Here is a 15,154-nt window from a genome sequence, read left to right on the forward strand (position 1 = left end):
TTCAAAATCCTTCCTAAATGAATTACAACATTTACATGCTCTTGCAAACCACATGAAATGTTTAACATTTCATTTTATTGCCTTTAACTGCAACAAAGTATTTACAAATGGTCCTTAATGCCAATAATCCTTACAAAGATAAACTCCCAGTCTGTAGCCCATAAACTGAAACAATGCAGAACAATTGACCCAGCCCTTCTCTTGCTCCCATCTCTCCTGAGAGAACCCCGAAAGGTCTCCTGGCTGCCACAGCCTGCTAGTGATGACTGTGCCCTGGCATGCTCCTGGTGTAATAGGCAAGGACTAGCTACTAATGATGACACCACCAAATGTTAATTCCTTGAACGAATCCTGCTCTACGGCTGCATAGGCATGGTCACAGCAATTCACGAATGCAGTCACAATATCTGCAACCAGCCAGGACAGGAGAAGATAATAAAAGAAGATAATAAAAACACTTCAGAAAATAAAGTCTCCAAATAGAGGTGCGTCTTTAAAAATGCACCACTGTGCTTAAGTGCAGCCCAAACTTTGTTAGAAACACTGATCTAAGCTCTTCATTGACTTCACAAGAATGTTTTGTTATTTTCACTACGCCAAAAGTTAGATAAAAAAAGATTAAGTTGCACAAACCAATTCTGGCCTCTCAGGTGCTAACAGCTGCAACGGTGGGTGGGGATATTGTTTATTTTTCACGTATCTTTAACTCGGAAGGGGACCGCTGCCCAGAATTGCGTACATACCCGTTTACCAGCGGCGCCAGCCGGGGGTCAAAGGTCTCCACGACTCAAGGACAGTCAGGGCTGCGGCGACGACAGAAGAACGCTGCCATTCCTATACCTCCTCCAGAGCCAAGCCAGCCCAGCTCCGGCCCCACAGCCTCCTTCCCTCCTTCCCCTCCTTCCCCTCCTTGCCCGGCCTTCCGCCCGCCCCTCGGCGGGAGGGGCCGGCCCGCGCGGGCAGTTGGTGCGGGCGCAGCAGTCGCTGCGGCGGAGGCGGGAAGGCGGCGCGGAGTGGCTGTGCCGATCGGGGCTGCCGGCAGAGCAGAGCAGAGCACGATGTGACTCCGCGGGAAGATGAAGCCGAGCGCTGCCGAGGCCGCCGACAAAGGAGCGCGTCCCCGTAAGCGGCGGGGGGCTGTGGGCAGCGCGGGGGAGCTGCCGCCGTTCGGGCCTTTCTCAGGCGGTGCCGCCATCCTGGCTGGGGCTGTGAGGCGCCGCCGCCGCCTCGTGCTGGGCTTGGGCCCCGGCCGCCCTCGGGCTGGTGCTGGAGCGGGGGCGGCTGGAAGGGCCCTCGTGTGTGACGGGAGTTACTCGTACGAGCATGCCCCTGGTGTGTGGGACATGGCCGGGCCGCCGCTGGGCCAGCTGCTCCCCCCGGGCTCCTCTGGTGTCTGTGTGGAGGGCTCCTTAGGCCCAGGGTGTGAGAACGCACCCCCTTTGCGAGAGAGACTCTTCATTGCTATTGCAGTCCTGTTAATGCGCTCCAAACTTTAGATTATCCCTGAGAGGTTTAATCTGCGTGCTCCAATATTAATTCCAGTGTTTGGAGTGTTAATTTTTAAACGGTCCTGGCGCGTGTGTGTGGTGAGTATGACGCTGTATTTAGTCGGTGATCATTACAGAATTTTCCTTGCACGCTTGCTTATCATCCATCTTTTCTGTTTAGATTCTGGGTCAGTTGCACCAATCTCCTAATTTTCTTATTTTTCTAGGTTTTTTTTGTCTTCCAAATCCTACAAAACTGAGTGCTGCTCCTCTGTTATTTAGTGTGCTCATAAGCCCTAGAGGATTTTGCAGCATGAGTAGTGGTTCTGCTCCCTTTCCTACCTGGGACTCCTTCAGGGAGGGAAGGAATCAATCCCTAACGGAGGGACTGTTTTGCATGTTGCCTTTTTGTCTCCAGAAGAGGCCTGCTCACTTCCTGTGGCAGCTCTCATTGTCTTGAGCTTCTCCAAAAGAGAAACAACTAGGATTAGGCGAGTGAGGAAGAAAAACCAGTGTAAAACCAATACATGGAGTTGTGCTTTGAGCAATGTGGTCTAGTGAAAGGAGTCCCTGTTTATGGCAGGGAGGTTGAAATTAGATGATCTCTAAGGTCCCTTCCAGCCCAAGCCTTTCTATGGAAGCTTGCTCCATCCATTTCCATAGTTTAGGAATTTTCCCTTTCAAAAAGAAAACCAAAGTCCAGTTCTGTTTAAATTGCCTGTTGTTTTTTTTTTTTTTTTTCTTTCCCCAGAAGATGCAATTCAAGCAAAACCAGAAAAGATAAGATCTTCCCTGAAGAATGTGAAGAAAGACACGGGAAAACCAGAGAAACTCAAATTTAAGCCGCTCACTGGGAAAGTGTTTTACCTCGATATCCCATCAAATGTGATCTCTGAAAAGTTAGGAAAGGACCTCAAAGAGCTGGGAGGGGTAAGCTAATAATAGAGACTTATATGAACCTAGAAGGAAATGTGCACATGTAGAATGCCTTTTTTGTGTTCTTTGTAACTGCATTTTAATGTTACTTGTCATTACCTGAGATGGTGTCTTATTTTTCCATCTTTGTCTTAAAGTTTAATCCAAATTAAGGAGCTTATCACCAAACTATTCTGTGGGTTTTCAAGAGAAGCTGCTTTCCTGATTGGAACAAAAGTTCTTATTAGGCAGTTTTGTTTTCAGCTGATTGTTCACCTGGTTTAAGATTTTATCCAAATTCATAAGGTTTCATTGTTCAAGGTGATTTTTCTTCTGCTGCTTCTGACTGTATTGACATGTTTACATGTTACAACTCACAGTGTTCAGCTGAACCTGAAAGAGACTAAAGGAAGAGTTTTGTGTCTGTTTTCTGTAAGTCAGCAGCTTCACTAACAATGTTTTGCACAGGGTATCTTAGTGACTGTTTTTGAATACTATTAAACAATAAATTTTATAAGCACCTTAATAATTTTTTCCTAATTCTTCTTTCTGTATGGAGGGAGCTCTTTGATACAAGCAAGTACAGAATACTTGTGTGGAGGGCACTTAGAAGTGCCTCTCTCTGTATATCCTGTTTCTGTAAAAGATCCACAGAGCAGAATTGAAATGCACAGTTTCAAGCTGTGTGATTTGTGCTTTCCACAGTGATGAGTGGAAAAGAGGAAAATACCTCAAACTGTACAATCTGACATGAAATAGCGAGGCACTTGGCTGTTGGTCACACTGTAGTTGGCAATGAAAGACTGAAAGAGCAAAATGGAGGAGTAAACTCAGAATGATGACATTTTTATATTGCTGAGTAGGAGAATATGAATCTACTTGAGACTTTACCTTTTTGAGAAACGTTATGGAAACTGTAGGTGTGAAACATGATAGCTATCCTGAAATTTTAGTTTTTCTGCTGGTCCCAAACTCAGTGAATGTATAGCTTCTTGAAGACTGTAAATCCCATTTGCAAACACCTGTCTTTAAGTGTCACTGAACACTTCTGTGTAATTTCTGTTACATAAAATTAGAGAGTTGCTTTCCTTAAATTAATATGTTATTTTTTTTGATGGAGTGTTGCATTCTTGTAATTGGGAAGTATTACAGGTAGGTAGTATAAAATTGTAATAATCAGAACAAAGCAAAACTCTTTTAATAGTTATTACAAAATTAAGAAATTTAAATTACAAATTAGAATTTGTGACTGGTAAGATGCTAGTATAACTTAATTGTCATTGTTATCCAGATATGTAGAAAATATTTTCTTGTTAACTCAGTGTTTTTGAACTTAATTGTTTTAGAAGTTTTATCACTTTCCTTTAAAATAGTCAATGTAAAATTGAGTTACCGTTCTATTGTCCTGAAAAAATTACTTGTTTTATATCTTTATATTTAGAGAGTGGAGAGTTTTCTTAGTAAAGATATCAACTATCTGGTGACTAATAAAAAGGAGGCAAAATTTGCACCAACTCTTGGCCAGATTTCTCCTGTTCCTAGTCCAGAATCTGCACCTAATGGAGGAAATGGTTCACCTCATCCTAGCAGCCGAAAAGATCAACATGATGGCAGTTCATTCAAGATAGCAGATACAGTAAGTTTCTTAGTAATAATACTGCACATCAGGTGCAATCCATGGGATATGCTCCTACAGTTGTTCTCTGATTTTGTTTCCTAAAGGTGGCAGCAGTTCCTTGGGTGAATAGGGATTTCTCTTGAAAACGTTCTTTTAAATTTATTCAGGCTAACTTGTTAAACTTAACTAACTCAAAATAATTCAGCAAATTTGTTGGAACTTGTTTTAAAAAGGATCCATTTTTGCAAATAAGAGTCTACTCAAATATGTTCTGATTTACTATGTCTGACTTACAACACTGATGTCGTGTTTGACAGCTGGATCAGGCACATCCAGTGATTCCTGTCTCTTTAGCAACACAGCCTATTAAAATTTGGCTGATTGTTAATGCTGATATCTGCAGAAACACACTCTGATAGTAGTAGGAATAAAATTGAGCATTATGAATATTAAGTTTTTCTTACCTCTTTCTTAGGGAATCACATTAATTGCAACAGTTAGTATCTGAATGTATGCAGGTTTATGTGAAGTTTCTTACATGGGCCAGTCTTGTGTCCTTTCAAAATATAGTTGAAAATCATTAACTGTACTATATATATGGTTCTTGTTTAGAAACATGACCAGGCTGCAGGCTGGTCTTTTTGTTGCATGGGAGAGGTCACCTTATTTTGCAAACAACCTGAGTAGGTAAAGGCAGCTCATTATGAATGAACAGCAAAAAGTGGAAAAAGGAAATGCAGTGGTGATTGAAAAGCATGGGATAAGACAGAGGCTGTGATTATATTCATGAATATAATTCTCACAAGCCCAGCTGATGAAACCTCATCTTTTAGTGTGTATGTCACTGGCTGCTTATTCCCACCATATGTTTTGTTCCAGCACTAATATTGCAGTGGCCTTCTTTGGCTGAAAGAGATTACTTGTTGGGGTTTTCTTGGTTTTGGGTTTTTTCCTTTTCACTGTATCAACCATAATCCTGTGAGAAAGATGCACATTATTGAAAAATTGGCAGTAGAGTGAACAAAAGGAGACCCTTGTAGCTAACATGTATTTGTTAAGAGCAATGTCAATTATCTCTCCTCACTACAAACTTGTTTCTGTTTTAATGTAGGTACGTATGAGCAGAGGAAAGTCCTTGGTTGAAAAGGCAATCAAAGAACAGGTAAGCCAAATAATCAGCAAACTTGTGCTTCAGAGCTTTGGTGGTTTGTTTTTCTAGAAAACAAGCAGTTGCATAAGTGGCCTTAGTGGTTCTAGAGAGAAGTCAGTCATGGAATACTCAGGCAGAAGTTGAGGGATTGTCCTAAGTGAAGTGTCAGGCATGTTTTCGGGCTACTTCTGAAGAATTGAAAGTCTGTGGAGTTTTAGGAAAAGTAGTTCAAAAACATTTGTTAGGATTGCTAATGTAACTAGCATTTTAGAGGTGCTCATGAAGTTAATGTATATATTGACAGTCTTCAGATCCTGCTGTAAAATGTGACCATAAAGAGCAGTGTTGGTTTTCTGAAGGTTAAATGTATTCTTTTGATGGCGAGGTGCTGTAATACAGAGAGAGACAGAAGAGGAGTCTAGGAGAGTGGTATTCTTTTGGCTAGAAGCAAAGCATCTTCATTTTAATCTCAGCTTTCATATCATATGTTATATTTTTAATTATTTTAAGTAATTACTATGCGTTGTTTAAGATTATTAATGTAGTTTATTGCTTGCAGGACTTAATCCCCTCTGGTAGTATACTATCCAATGCTTTGAGTTGGGGAGTGAAGATACTTCATATTGATGGTAAATATTTTTGCTGACTTCACCGTGTAACATTCATTTAATGGCTTTTATTGAATTTAAAATATTAGAAGTTATGTCAAACATACAAAAATTGAGCCAACTGAGTATAATTCTCCCACTTTTTGCCAGATGTTAAGAATTGCATTGAACAAAAGAAAAGGGAGCTCTATCTAATCAAAAGAGCAGGCAGTTCTTCTAAAGATGTGGTAAGTGCCTCTCTGCCATTTATAAAAGTGCCATTTGTTTCGTTAGCTAAGAAAACACAAAGTACTGAGGACTGCCTACTGTGAATCTTGTGGATTTTATTTTAATGAAGCTATTGCTCATTTCCAGTTTTTCACAGACTAGTATGTCTTGTGAATTGATTTTAAAACCATCTTGGATAATACAAAGTGTATGCTGTATATTTCAACATTATTTAAAAATAACTTTATTAGTAGCATTGATTCTATAGTGTGGAGAGCTGTGCTCTTACAAAGGGTATCTGAGAGTCAGAAGTGCTGAAGTGTCTGAAATTTCCATTCTTCAGGCCTCAGAAGTAATTATTAAAATGTATTGTTGTTTTAGTACGATGTAGTTTTCCCTGTGACACAGTGATTAGAAATTCTTTCATTTTGATGGGCTATTTTGAAGAATCATAGTTATGTTTCCTGAAGATGCTGTCTCTATGAGGAATCTGCAACTCTTCCTTCGTAGAGAACGAGCATAAAGCATCTTGAAGCTAATTTGCCAAGTATGTGGAGTTGGCAGAAAGGGAAAATCCCCTTTTCTCAGGTTTTTAGTCTGTGATGTAGTGAGACATTAAAGCTTGTAGCTCTTGTGTGCTCCATCTGCAGTTGCTCTGTTATTTGCACAATTGTCTGGTTTAGCCACAGGGCCTGATAAATAAACAGAACCCAACTACCCAGCATGTGTTATATTGTTTTGGAATGTAATATTGGCTAGTTCTTGAGGCCACATAAGATCCTCTGCCAAATCATCACTGTGTACCTGGATAGCAGGTGAGGATTTTTTGCAAATAGTATAAAATGAGTTTATACTTTTACCAGAATCAATTACATTTAACAGCTGATACTTGAATGTAACTTCACTTTTTTCTGAAGACAAAATTATTCTTCTGCATTTTAGTCTTCATTGCTAAAAATAATAAAAGATGCAGCCTGTGTAAACCCATTCAAATGAAAACAATTGTCTTTATTGGAAATACTTGCTGTTCTACAGGTTTTGGTGGCATTTTGCAGCTTGCAGTTAATTAGGATTTACAGAGTGTTGTAAAAATGTTTTCTGTACTAAAGACTGAACTTTCAGGAATGGCAAGGTATTTTCAGGGTGGAGGGAGTAAATGTAGAAATTTACCTGTGTTTCTTTGTTTCGATTTGATTTTAGAAAAAATAAATTGAGGCATATGAAGGAGAGCACTTTCTTTTCAGTGTAGCAAGAAATATTTATTTGGGAAACATGTTGTCTTGTTTCTAAGTACTAATGAGCTTAGTTTCCTTAAAAATTCATGTTGAGTGTATGAGGTCATGATTAACACAAGGAGACTCATAACTTAAATTATCTACAGCTAAATCTTCCAAGTACAGTGCTGAATAATACTCACAGGGATTTTACACCATCTCTCTTTTTTCAATAGGGAAAACACGTTACTGCTCCAAAGTCAAAAAGTAAGTACTGCAACAATTATAGAGGTTTTTGGCTTGATTTATTTTCTGAATGCTTAGAAATGTGCTACAGTTCTTCTGTGGTCAGATGTGGTGTTGTACTCCAATTTGTATGTCCTAGAAAAGCATGTAGAGAAACTTCATGGAAATCAAGGGTTTCTGAAAACCTGTATATAACGAGTCCTAAAATAAAGTCTGCTTATTTATTAAGCTACTGGAGCAACTTGATACATGATGAAAGGTATTTCTCTATTGATTTCCTTTTCTCCCCCTTTGAGCAGGTAGACTGAAAAGTCCATTTATCAGGGTGGAAGATAGGAGTTGGTAAGTGTTCTCTTCATGCATTTAGTAATGTGGTTCTCAAACTGAGTAATTCAGAATTACTTGAGGAAGTGTGTCCTTAAATCTCAATTCCTTTCAACTTCCTGACTTTAGATGTCAAGTGTACTGAAAATGACATACCAATGTGTTTAGCTGCCAAATGAAATTGAGCAAGTAGAAGTATAGTAGGGAATATTTGCAGTCAGGTGAAGGAAGGGGCAAGTTAACACCTAACTCCAGTTTGTAGATCATGAGAATGGATTCTTTGGGTTACTTCCCACCAAGGAATGAAAGGAAATCATGAACCTTTACATCTTTCCTTAGATCCAAATCTTGTAATGCAAAACTTTGCATACTGAATTCCACTCCTGTAGTTCCAGCTCAATTACATTCATCTCCTGCTGAGACTTTTTAGATGTAAGGAAAGTGAAGTTGTTAGTTAAAATAATAAATTGAAATTAGGTTTAATTTCGTGTTCATTCATTTATTTTTAAAAGGAAAAATTAATGGTTATTAATCTGATTTCAATATCCACTCATAAAAGGTCTGATACTTTCAGCCTTGAAAAGTTTCACATCTTTCTGGTCCTGTAATCAGTCTTTGTTGTGTAAGAAAAGGCCAGTTAGCCAGAAGTTGAGAGAACAATGAATTGTAAAAAAAGTTTGGTTCTGCACAGCATAATTTGCACCTTTTAATTCCTAAGTAACTTCTGAGTTATGGTGTTGTTTATAAGCACTAAATTCTTTGACCTGATATCTCTGACACTTTCCTGTTTAAAAAAAAATCATCTAAACCTGGTTGTACACTGTGGGTTGGCAATAGGTATGAGGGACATGCGGATAGTGGGGAGAACTGGACCAACAGAATTGTAAGGATAAGAAATTCATGTATAAATATGTGTGAATTTCATAATGTAGTGAAAACACTTGAAACACTTCTAAATATTTATGTAAAATAATGTTTTTTAATATTTATGCAACATAAGTAGCAGTTCAGAAGCAGAAGGTGATGCTTCACTGGTGTATTATGTTTTCCACACTTGCTCTTGTAGTTTTGCCTGGGTAGCTTACAATAGTAATGTGGGGACAAAAATTAGACTGAAATCTGCCATCAGCATTTCAGTCAACTGATTATTCAGTATGTGACTTTTGACATGTCCTATTTTGGAAGTCTTTAATCTGTTCAGAGCACTGGTGTGGTTGCTAGTTCTGGTAGCTCTGAATGTACAGGAATATTGTTTTTCTGTAAAAGGTCTGTTTTAATATTCTGAATGGTGAATTGATTTTTTTTTTTTAAGAAAATGCCAAAATAAATTTTAAAAGCATTGGATGTTGGGAACTACTGTAGCTACTTCTCAGGAGCACAAATGCAGTGTTGTCCAAATTGTTCTTGGGTTTATTGGTTACCTGACTCACAAGAACTAATAGGCACACAAGGAATGTGTAAGACAGCTCTGGAAACTGAAGGAAAGTATCAAGGAAGAAATGAATGACTTATTCTAAGATATTTATCTGTTTCGTGTTCTGTATATGTCATATGTAAAAGAGAAACACTTGTTCAGTATTTTGGGCTTGGAGTAATGTATGCAGTGAAGCCCTTTTCCATTGTTGATGGTTCTCATGCACTTGTTTTGTGTTACTACAGCCAGTACCGACCGTTTTATCTGCAGTTACTGAGTTTTCCATTTCTGAACTATTGTGTTCCAAAGCCATATAGTCCATTTGAGGTGGATAAGAAGTATCCTGGTCAAAAGCAAACTCAGTCTAAGGAAAGGTTTGTTAAAAATTTTATTTTATTGAGGTGTGGGTAGAGGAGAGATTTGTTCTCTGAATTATTCCATGACTAAAAAAATTTGTGTTCTAAAATAATTTCTCAACTTCTGATTTTCTGTGCTATGTAGTACTATTAGACTATTAACCATATCTCATCAATGTATCTACTGCACTGTTGGTGTCTTTCTATCTGTACCCTCTTTATGCTGTCTTTAGTCCTTTTTTTGGGCACACAGATCCATACATCCCAAAATGTGGCCTTCTCCTTTCACTGTGGGTCAACATAAGATATTTCTTTCCTTTCTCCCACTGGTTTCTTCTTTGTCCTCATCTTGGATGCTGCTCAGTAAGTATTTCAGAGGAAGTGGGTTTCTTAAGACTTCTTTTGTATTTGTTCATATAGTGCTGAAATAAGTAGTTGAACTTTTTAAAGCAGTGCTATTCAATCACAGTGCCTACCCATTGTTGATAGAGTGTATATTGTTGATAATTCATAGAAATTAGATAGACTGCTAATACAGCTTCAGCTCTTCAAAGATGAAAAGTGGATGCCAGCTTCCCAGTGGAATTGCAGCTGGCTTTACAGCAAGTGTTTATGTAATACATTTTGGCATTCAGGACTGATTTGAGCACTACAGATGCAATTAGAACTTCAGCAAATCAATTTTATGATTTGAAACTATTTAAGAGTTGTAATTAACTGGTTTTTGTGAATCAGTGGGATTTTAAAATTTGTTAACACCTGCTTTTTTCATTGACTTCTAAAATTGATTCATGTGAGAGATGAACTCTGTTTAGGTGGAGGGTAGCTTTGCTCTATGTGGAACTTTCTGTATTTAGTAAGTTGCTGCTTTTCTGTCCTTGTGGCTGGAGACTTACTGAGCTGTGATACCTGTTTTCTTTATGAAGTGGCTTCTCCACAGTTCTGTCCAGTCTTGCCCATAACACAGTGCTGGAGGTTTCAGCTGATATTGCCATGATGCTTTCTTTTTTTTCTGTTTTTTTTTTTTTTTTTAATTGCAAAGAAGATAGCAGTATGAAAAGGCAAAAAACATATATTGCAGGGGTTACTGCTGTATTAATAAGGCAATTTCTGATTGTCTCTTCAGAGGATGTTGGAAAACACCATTCTTTTTAAAGCATAAAAAAACCAAAAAGGCAGTTTCTGTTTGGATGGATTAAGGAACATGATATATTAAAAAATTCAGGATTTATATTTCAGTAAATATTCCTAATTAATACTTCATGTGGGCACATACCAAAGAGATGTTTAGGTGGGAGAATGGTCACATTCACCTGCTGAGTATGAAACAGTGTCAGTTTTGGGGGCAGGGGGAATGTTCACTTGTTTTGTCTTTACCTGGAAGAAAAACTTGTTGAAGCAAAGTTGTTAGTTCTGCTTGCTTCTGCATTGGGCAAGACCTGCAGACTTATTCAATCTTCAGGTGATGCATTCTATTGCTTCAGTCCTGCTTGCCTGGTTCTCTCTGAGTTTTACTGTTTCCAGAGGGAAGGTGTGAAGGCTGATGTAACAGTTAAAGGCCACATTAGAGTTCCCTGGCCTGGGGAACCCAAGAAATGCTGGGGCAGGGTGTTAACAATACATTGCTGTGCTTTGTAAGCATGACATTTTTCACAACAGATTTTTAGATGTAAAGTCTTGAGCTTACATCTGTGCAGATACTTGGTAAAATCTGTCAGTGATTTTTGGCTAAACAGGGAGATGGAACTATTCCTTCAAAGTCAAGGGAAGTAGAGTTTGATGACTTTGCTTTACTGCTGGCATGTCAGCTGTAGGTGGTTTAATAGTAGATTGCAGCAAGCAGTAGCTCTTCCCAGGTGGGGATTCTGAAGATCCTGGAGCAGCTGTTGAAGATCTCTTCATATTTTAATGTCCAGACAGAACTTTAGATTCATTTTTTTGCATTCCCACTTAGCGTTTACCTAGAAAAACAGGACAAAATGGCATCTGGTCAGCATATTCTAATTATGTACAACCAACAGTAGGTGTTAAAATCTTAAAATCTTTTTTTTTTTTTTTTGCTGTTTCTAGTTTGTGTTTTATCAGCTGTGCACAGAGACTTCTAAATGTCCTTTGACTTTTATTTGTTTAGCAATTTTGTTTTATTTATTCTGAGTGAATGGTAGTAGTATGTCTATACTAACCTGGATGTTCTATGCTTACATATAATTCCACTTGGTCTGCCTGTCTTCTTGCAGTAAATGTTTTTGGGTTTTGTTTGTTTGATTTTAAATCTAACTATAACTCTTCAGGTTTTTTTAAGCATTGACTAAAGTAATGTAAATAGTTTAAGGGAAAATAAAGGTTTGTTTTGGGAGTGGTTTTTTTAAGTGGGTAAAAATGAACCTACTGTGAGGGGCAAGTTGAGCACTCAGTTCCATGTTTAAGACTCATTAATATTCTCTTAACAGAAACAAAGTAAACAGTGACAAGGATTGTGGAATGCCTGCTCAATTTCCTCAGAAGGACAAAAAAAGGAGAGGATATTGTGAATGTTGTGGGAAGAAATATGAAGATCTGCAAGCTGTATGTGAATAGTCAAGTATATGCTTTGATACCATCAATGTGGTATCACCAGAGGTTTCTCTGTAATTTTTTTATTTTAAAATATTTTTCTGAATAACCAGCAAATTAGTATTTTTTCCTATGTTAGAAGCAGCAATTAAGGATTAAAACCTATCTCTGACAGCTGTAGGCACTAGTAATTCATGTCTTACAGATGCTGGTAGTAGACTAATGATGTTTTCTTGCTCCTTGTTGTGCTGTTGATTTGTTTATTGATATCTGTAATGTTAGATTTATTTCATGTTTTTTCTTTATTGCAGCATCTTGAAAGTGAGCGGCACCGAAATTTTGCACAAAGCACACAGTATAAAGTTGTTGATGATATCATCTCAAAGTTAGCTTATGAGTTTGTTGCATACAAAGATGATGAGACAGGAAAAATGAAAAGGTGAGTTACATATTGTAAATTCTAAAGACTCTGTGAGTCAGGACACTAAACATAATGATAGTTTTGAAATTCTTGATCTGAATAGAACAGGATAAATTCATATTTTCAAGGCTGAAATAAATTATGGAAATTTTCTGTGAGGTTGTTTGTGGCAAATCAGTTCTGTAAAGCAGAACTTGGGAAAAAAAATTAAAAGTGCAGATGACATTAGAGAAAGTTGACACTGAAAGTTGCCAGAAGTTGTTCTACTTGTGTTCAGCTCCTGTAACACAAAATCTACTGTACTGAAATATTGCTAACAAAGACAGCAATGTCTGGACATCTTGTTCTGAATGCTTTGTCTAAACAAAGCATTAGCCAATCTGGTCTCCTTACCTGTGGAAAAACTTCCTACCTGTACTCTAAGCCTCTTTGCTTTTGTGCTGCCTGTGGAGGACAGAGAAAGCAAAGTTCCCTTCTTTGTGCTCAAGAGCTTGAAAGGGCAAGAAAGGCTTGTTTGGTGTCTTGGGCTGTAGGCACCACTTTGTTATGTGAAGCAGTAACACTGTTCAAGGTTGCTCTCATTTTTTGGAAATGAGTCAGGAGATAAGGAATAACTTTCTTGTTTATTTCTTCATTACTTGCTTTTTTTTTTTAATAAATATGTTCTTAGTGAAATCAAAGGAAATGCAAATAGAATCAAACAAGTGATAGACTAATGAAAGCAAGCCTTTATTTCTTTTGTGGTTTCAAAATACTCAAAGTTGTTAGGCTTGAAATCCTGTCAAGAAAATCATATTAATTTTGTGTGTAAATATCATAGAACATTTGCAAGTATTTATAGTAATTGCATTATATTAATTTACTTCTTTTGTTCTTAATGCCACTGTAAATTGAGATTTTCTGAAGTACTAGACTACATTGTGTGTTTTTAAAGCAATGTCATGAGCTGTAGAAATCAGTAAGAAAACATCAAAACTATGAGGCACTCTGCTCATGTAGAAATAGTGTGTTGCTACCCTAAATATATCTTTCCTTGAGGAGTCAAAACAAAAGCCCCTTTGTCAGTTCAGCTGCTTTTCAAGAATCAGTTGCATATCAAGTTACGTTGCATGGGGATTTTTATGTTTGCTAATATTTTTAAACAATTTCATTGTAGGACAAAATGTAGCACAGGATGTTTTTCTCCTATTATTGGAAAGATAACCAGACCAGATGAGCTGAAAGAGCGACTGAAAAGGCAACGCATTGCTTTGAAAACTTACTCCTGGAAGGATACTGCAATGCAGGCTCTCAAACTGGATTGCCAGACTGCAGAAGTACAACCAAATTCTGTGCCAATACCTACCCCTGTTTCTACATCTGTCTGTTCAGTTCTTTATTCTCACCCATCACAACCTTCAGAACTAAAAAGTAAATTCAGAATTAATAATGAAAATAATAAGACTGATTGCTCCTGTGCTGTGAAGTTACCAGAAACTGTTGTATCACCAAATTCCATACAACCATCCCTTCAGAAAACTGACAAAGTGTACACAGAGAACTTGTCTCAAGCTTCTGAGCTGTTCAGCAAGGAAATACTGGAACCAGATGAAAGTAAAAAGAAGGTACAGTGTTTTCAGGAAGGAATGGACACTTACAATTCTCATACCCAAGTTACAGATTTTAGTGAAAAAGACAAAAACTTACTGCAGCAAAAACGCAAATTAAATAATTCAGCAGTTCTACCAGCAAAGTGTTTGAAAAAAGCAGATGCCAATCCTACATTTGTCAAGAAACATCACGATGTATGTGATAGTCATCAACAAATGCAGCACAATGTCGTTCTGGAGGCTGAGGTATCTGATCCTGCTGTGAACAAAGAACTTAATGCATCAGCTGCCAGCACTGCCCACAGTTCACCGTCTGGAAAGCTGCACAGAAAAGTGAAGCTTAATTTGAGGAAGACTAAAAGAGAAACTCAAAAACAGAATGTGGAGTTGAGAGTAAAGAATTCAGATGGACTGTCTGTTCCTGAAGAGAAGAGAAGCACTTGTAGCTCATCACTGCAGACCCTATTGGAGTTATTTCAGACAAGTGAAAGAAACTCAGAATTTGGAGGTTTTTCAAGTTACACTGAGAACAAATGTTCAGTGAGCATAAATGATACATGGGAAGGGCAGAATGCAAATGTTTTATGGTCATTATTTTCCTCTTCATCCTCATCCCCATTTTTTGGATTTTAATACTGGTTTATTTAATATAATGATTTTTAAATTGACTTGAAAACTTAAGATTCTATTCATGAAGACTTAAATTGCTGTATTATATGTACAGATTATTTGGTTTTCAAGTTTTTTAATGTAAAAGCTTCTGTATATATAAATAAGAAAAATAAAACTGTGTTTGGCTTTGGTCATGTGTTTTGGGTTTTTTTTTAAAAGGTACTGCTTTATTGTGTCTAGTAAAAGCCTCTGACCCCACATTTGGATTAAATTAATTTCTAGGTAAAGCATGATGCTGCTGCATTTGGATAGAGTACTTTCCTAAACTCTATAAAAACTATGATACAATCCAGGTAACCACATTAAAAATAACTGGATGTTCCACTGCAAGTAGTCCATTACTCATGGATTATTGATGTTTTGCCAGCATTTGGTTGCTT

General features: G+C 37.7%; 1 protein-coding gene across 1 annotated transcript; it reads left to right on the forward strand.

The window, feature by feature from the left end:
• The first annotated feature begins 972 nt into the window (after positions 1-972).
• On the forward strand, positions 973-14,853 carry DBF4 (DBF4 zinc finger). Its single transcript, XM_054273725.1, has 12 exons — positions 973-1,122; positions 2,239-2,417; positions 3,844-4,038; positions 5,132-5,182; positions 5,730-5,799; positions 5,929-6,005; positions 7,436-7,466; positions 7,745-7,787; positions 9,429-9,557; positions 11,990-12,104; positions 12,404-12,531; positions 13,670-14,853. Exons 1-12 carry the CDS (start codon positions 1,077-1,079, stop codon positions 14,733-14,735), a joined length of 2,130 nt encoding a protein of 709 aa, XP_054129700.1. The 5' UTR covers positions 973-1,076; the 3' UTR covers positions 14,736-14,853.
• The last annotated feature ends 301 nt before the right edge of the window (positions 14,854-15,154 follow it).

The sequence above is a fragment of the Melozone crissalis genome, unplaced genomic scaffold, assembly GCF_028551555.1.
Source record: "Melozone crissalis strain CALT ecotype California unplaced genomic scaffold, PUWL_Pcris_2 ptg000016l_1, whole genome shotgun sequence".
In the NCBI taxonomy this organism is placed as follows: Eukaryota; Metazoa; Chordata; class Aves; order Passeriformes; family Passerellidae; genus Melozone; species Melozone crissalis.

Excerpts from the sequence above, each read along its gene's own strand:
- DBF4 (XM_054273725.1), top strand. The coding sequence starts at position 1,077 with ATGAAGCCGAGCGCTGCCGAGGCCGCCGACAAAGGAGCGCGTCCCC. Across the intron at positions 5,800-5,928 it reads GAAGATACTTCATATTGATG|ATGTTAAGAATTGCATTGAA; the intron begins GTAAATATTTTT and ends ACTTTTTGCCAG. Across the intron at positions 7,788-9,428 it reads AGGGTGGAAGATAGGAGTTG|CCAGTACCGACCGTTTTATC; the intron begins GTAAGTGTTCTC and ends GTGTTACTACAG.